This window comes from Theobroma umbraticum, unplaced genomic scaffold, assembly GCF_002168275.2.
Source record: "Theobroma umbraticum cultivar Fairchild unplaced genomic scaffold, ASM216827v3 scaffold_204.0, whole genome shotgun sequence".
Classification (NCBI taxonomy): Eukaryota; Viridiplantae; Streptophyta; class Magnoliopsida; order Malvales; family Malvaceae; genus Theobroma; species Theobroma umbraticum.
The window spans coordinates 6712495-6718300 of NW_018397267.1; the positions used below are offsets into that span (position 1 = coordinate 6712495).

Here is a 5806-nt window from a genome sequence, read left to right on the forward strand (position 1 = left end):
TTTATTCTAAATATTTATAAGATTTATTATAAATAAAAAAATTAATTGTATTGAATGAATTTCGTTAAAAAATAGTTTTTAATTTTAATTGTATAGAGTAATTTATAAGTTAATGTCAATGTACGTGACAACAAATATTAATAACACAAAAAAGAAAAGAAGGATTCTTTTATTTATTTTGTCGTCTCTGTTGACACCATTGCCTAATGTATATTGCAACTCTACACCTATCTTCCTCTTCTTCTTCTTTTTGGTTCACGCCAAGAATGTTCGAGAAGAGAATGACCCACTCCCTTTTCATCTTTTTCCCTATTATTTACACGCATCTTAATTGAAAAGTTTGGAGGTGGTAAAGTTTTCAGGTGTTGGGAAATTTATACATGCAATTGTTAATTTGTTACCATATAAGAGCAAACTCATCAAAATCTACAACCTAATATACATATCTGGCTGGGAGGCAATACGGGCAGTGACTCATCAATCATATTTTTGTTTCGATATTATGCCCAGCATCAAATTTGATATATAAAAACATAATTTCTTCACAATGCATGGTTCCTCTTAACATCATTAATTGTATTTGGCAAAATAATAGGCTTTATACCCAAACCCAGGAGAATGGAATCATATTAATCAAGCCTGGGATAGCTAGTTCGTGTACACCTCATCCGCAAGGTTGAAAAAATAAAATGTTATTCCTTCATGATAATAGCCCCTTAACAGTCTAATTTATCTTAACTCAAAACTGCATGCTTAATATTTCCCAGAAAATTAGGTACGCCAGCTGAATGATGAAAAATTTTGCAGTTGCTCGAGGTGTTTTGCAACTATGACCGACTGAATTGGCCAAATCTCTTCAAATATCAAACTAGGCATTTTCCAATCACATATAAAGTATAAAAGCACTAATAGATCACATTATGCTACTGTGGTTCTCCATGTTTCAAAAGGCCAAAGGAACCTAACATTCACAGGAACCATACGTACACTAGCCCAGAAGAACAGTGTGTGAAAGTCAAAGCTAATATACAAGGACTTGATATGAGACCAAGGCATTCACTGCTAAAACCCATTTGATTATTAGAACATCTAGCTGTTTACAGTTAGAATGAATAAATATTTCCCAGAAATTGATCTTAACCTATGTTATAAGGACCAGAAATTTCATACTATCAAAAAATAAAACTAAATACCTTAGAGAAACTATGGTAATGCAAAAAAAAAAACACAAAATAAGATAGAAGTACCATCCTCCTTCCCTGCAGTTCAAACCGCTTGAATTGCACCAGTCTTGCCCTTGCTCAAATCCGTGCCACCAACAGGTGCATTTGCATGAAATGCTGACTGTCGCGATGGTTCTCCTAGCAGTTTCAGGGATAGTGGTGAGGGCTCTCTATGGCCAGTCTCAGTCTCTCCTATACTAAGCTGAGACATTCCAACGAGTTCATCTAGATTGACAGGTTCCTTGGGAAGCAACGGAATCGGCTTCAGTACCTGATGTTGAGATGCCTCTACGCCCTTCTCTTCATGACGAGGGGCTGGATTTAGCGCCCAAAATGGGTAAGGAACAGGTAAATAAGGTGGGAAGAAACCATGGACCACTGGTGTGAATTCACTTGTTCCCATCATGGTTTCTGCAGTTTCTTGAGCTGTTTCTTGTGAAGCAGCTTCTCCATGCTCAAATTCAGAGTTGAGAGAGAGATTTAACGAAGGTATTGAATTTGCATTATCTGCTTCTTCTACCTGTGAAGAAGGCAGCAAAACTTGGTCTTCAGGCACTGGAGGAGTATCTGTAGCCTGCAAAAGAATGGGGAAGTAAATCAAACCAGAATTGATGAGAAAAAGTACTGTACATTTAGTTTAGCAAATAAAGAAACTACTCCATCCAAATGGCACACCATACATCCAACCCCAAATTCAATCACAATTTCAACAGCATGAACCCAATTGGCATAAAAACCAAAACAAACTGAACCTAAATCCGACCTGGAACCAAATTTGATTGCTATTTGTTAGCAAAGTAAATACAACAAGCGTTAATCTGAACCTGCACAGAATATAAACTCAAATTGGCTCAAGAGTCAACAACTCCCAAATAGCCCAACCTGAAACCAACCACCCTGCCAAATTGTCACCCCTAATTTAGATTGTATATGTATTCAATCTCCTCTGCTATACAGTGACACCATTTCATATTCACATGCACATTCGTTGACAATGATCCTAATATGCTATTTGTTAAAATCCCTTCAGTAACAGACAAAGGTAAGCTCTTTAGCACTATTATAAATTTATCCTCTTTACATTGATTATGTGGCTATGTTCAGATAGGCCGTGTTGCATGCCAAATCTAATGTGCTCAATGATATGCTGTGTTGCTAACTTTTAGCAAATGCAGAAACAACATAAGAAAGCAAGACAAACCATATCATCTGGGACCATGTCGAAAAGGCTTGAACGTCTCTTTCTTCGGGTAACATTACTCTGACGGATGAAATACTTCTGGGCGTGACTTGCTACCTGAGTAGGTGTCCTTGACATAACAAAGTTTCTGGCTATACCCCGCCAATCCCCTTTCCCTAATTTCTGGAGGCCAATTAGAAAGAGCCGATGTTCCTCTTCAGTCCATGGGACACCTGTAAAGCAGCCGAAATTTAATTGGATATCTTCAAATATTCTGGCTAAAAATAAATTTAATTAAGTCAATATATATTTCCATTCCATCCCGACAGTTAAACTGAAAACCAAACCCCTATCCTCTCCTCTATTGTGGTTGAATCAAAGTGATATGGTACATAGGGTCAACCAACCATTGATGTTCAAGCAGAAACAATGCGATAATTTTGCCTGCTTGGGAGTTCATTCCTAGCTTTGAAAGCAAATAATGCATGTAACTAGAATAAGTAGTTCAAAAGGATAACCAGAATGCAAAGTAGTTACCCAAACAGCTGTACTACTGGAGGTATATCTAGTAGACTTGGATGCCCTCATCAGCCATGACATAGCATAAGGAAGAAAACAGATGATGGAATAACCTTGAAATGCAGAGCATATCAATTGTTGCTACCAATATAATCCACAGAAATCTACCAAAGGATCCAAATACCAACAATTACATTATCATGAAACTCAATGCAATACCAATCGTATATTTGCAGAAACTGGCACAATTCAAACTCTTGTACAAGATCATATTGCATTGGCTAGATCCCTGCTCTGAGTTCACAATCATGAGCCCATTTTCCAAAAGAATGGGGTAAGACACTGTTGAAGCCTCAATCTTCCAAACCAATACTACACTCTCTCAATTTTCTTGTTAAAGAAGCCTACTAGATCACTCAAATAACTCATGTCACAAGGTAAGAATAAACTTATTCTACACATGCAGCAAAAAGTAGTGTTCCCCAAAAATCCCCAAAAATTAAATGAAAACATATAGCAATTATTAAAGTTAATCTAAGACTTAAAATTACCTTAATAGTATGGAACAAAACTTTCAGCCGACAATTTACATAAAAGAAAGCCAACTAAACTGAAAAGGAATCCAAGTTCTCACCTAGAAACTACTTTCTGTTTCCCAGGAATGATAGTTCTGTTGGAACCTAAATATTTCGGGAAACTTGAATCAACAGGTATAGATAATTGAAATATCAGTTTCACAACTAAATATTAATTATGGGTCACGGAACATCTCATTTTCTAAACACTGTTCTGCTATGAGTAACCTATTTATAGCTGTTCGATTAATACAATAAAAATTGAGTAAACTTGAAAACAAAGAAGTCACTTAAGCTTCACTCCATGTACCAGCCACTGTTTATTTGTATCTGCCCACACATGGACGGACATCCAAATAAACCACCTGATACAGCTTACAGAGTTCTTTTCCCAAGGTTTTTCTTAGCAGTTAGGGTATCTGCCTTGAAAATAAGTGGAGATCATAACAGCACAGAAAAGTCAAAACCATAAAGAACGATCCACGCTTTAGACTTTTCCCCCTGTTAAGGGAAAGCTCGCATTCCTCTAAACAATAATTTTTCAGAGACAATAAAACCTTAAAAGCTCCATTCACAGTTCAGACATGGTGAAGTAAAAGAGAGATTCAATTATAACAAAGCAGCAAATTATCTAATATCCCTTACTCATGTGGTCCCCAAAAGACCAAACTACCCATAATAACAACATAAAAAGGTTTAAAAAAAAAAAAAAGAGAAAGAAGGAGGAAAGCTCTACTAGGCGAGGTTAGTAAAAAACAGGGGAAAACAATAATACCCACTTTCACTAAATCAAGAAAATTGACTAACACATGAATTAATCTCTTTTCTCCAATTTTATTAGCTTAATACACATGCTGGAACAATTATTCATTTCTTAATCTTGGTTATTTCAAAAATTAAACTAAATTTACTAAAAGTAATTTTACAGTACACTAATTTTTAATGCATTAAAAGAAAACTGAGGGTATATATAGACAAGTTTAATCTTAAAAAATAAACAAAAGAAGATCATTTTCTCATACTTAATCATCTGCAAATAATTTCAAAAAAACCCAAAACAAAGAAAAATGGAAAAACTTGGTACTCGATTTTCTTAGACAAAATTTTACTAAAACTCAACAATTTAATATATGATAAATAAATTGAGAACTACATAACTTGCCAATCAATGAGAAAACACTTAACAAACTTTAAAACAAAAAAATATTTCTCAAAAAGAAAATTAATAAGCATAATTAATACATGATGGATTAAATAAACATTTTTCATTTAATTTGGCACAAAGACAAAAACAAACAAATAAATAAGCAAAGAAGCAAAGACAAATCCCAAAAAAAAAACATAGTTGTTCATCAACAAACTCTAAGGTCTAAATTATGTCTTTCAAAAAATAATAAACAACCAAAAAAACCTTATCCAAAATCCAAATAAGCAACGTTCAAATCCCCGGAAAAAGGTTAGATAAACATAAAAAAAAAAAAAACTCAAAACGCGACGTTTTGGAGTAATCACCTTTCTTTCTCTCCCCGCGACGGTTTGTAGAGGCGTGTGCGGCGGGGTCATCAGAAAGGTAGCCATCGGGCACGTGGTTCGGGTCATGGACGTGATCCGATAAAGGCGAGTCCGGATTAGGTGAAGCGGCAGCTGATGACGAGCTATGGTAGTGCGCGGACGACAAATTTCCCATACTCGCACTCTTCTTTATTATCGACCCGTCCGTCAAACGAACACCGAATAGCTTCACTCCTCCGCCAACTCCACCGTTTCCGCCACCACCCCGCGTGGGACACGTGCGGGAGTTGTGGCCGTTGTTGCTGCAATGTGAGCATCGCCGAGTCATGACTCGCCCGAGCCAAAACCAAACAAAAAAAACAAATCTTATTTATCTATTTGTTAATACAAATTTTGAAAATAAATATAGACTAATAAAACTAAATAGATTTAGACAGAGAGAGAGAGAGGTTTTTCAGAGAGAGAAAGAGAGAGGGAGGGAGGTTGCATGGAAATGAAGGAGATTAAGGAGGGAGGAGCATAAGAAGGGGGGAGAAGGAGATGGAGGGTATTTTGGGAATTTAGAGATTTAGATCAGACTTGGAGGCTTAAGAGGATCACAGTGGATCGTGCTTTAGAGCCAAATGTAATGACGGATTCACCCTTATATGAAAATAACGTCCTGCTTTTCTTCTTTTTTGGGGCCATCGAATTTGCGCGTGTTCCTGTTGTTTCGGATTTTTCCATTTTATTTCAAAATTTTAACTAAAATTTACTCGGAATAAGAGTAGCTATGAAATAAATCTTAGATTTTTGTT

At 36.0% G+C, this 5806-nt stretch overlaps 1 protein-coding gene across 1 annotated transcript; it reads right to left on the minus strand.

Annotated features, from left to right (window-relative positions):
- Positions 1–1055: 1055 nt before the first annotated feature.
- LOC110424166 (Homeodomain-like superfamily protein) lies at positions 1056–5590 on the minus strand. The gene is made up of 3 exons (XM_021438682.2): positions 5010–5590; positions 2425–2636; positions 1056–1797 (listed from the first exon to the last, which is right to left on the minus strand). Exons 1-3 carry the CDS (start codon positions 5335–5337, stop codon positions 1267–1269), a joined length of 1071 nt encoding a protein of 356 aa, XP_021294357.1. The 5' UTR covers positions 5338–5590; the 3' UTR covers positions 1056–1266.
- Positions 5591–5806: the final 216 nt, after the last annotated feature.

What these genes read in the sequence shown, in the direction of transcription:
- LOC110424166 (XM_021438682.2), bottom strand. Translation starts at nt 5,337, where the DNA reads ATGACTCGGCGATGCTCACATTGCAGCAACAACGGCCACAACTCCCGC. An exon ending in TCGCGGGGAGAGAAAGAAAG is followed by an intron (nt 2,637 to 5,009) that starts GTGATTACTCCA and finishes GCTGCTTTACAG; the next exon opens with GTGTCCCATGGACTGAAGAG. An exon ending in ACATGGTCCCAGATGATATG is followed by an intron (nt 1,798 to 2,424) that starts GTTTGTCTTGCT and finishes ATTCTTTTGCAG; the next exon opens with GCTACAGATACTCCTCCAGT.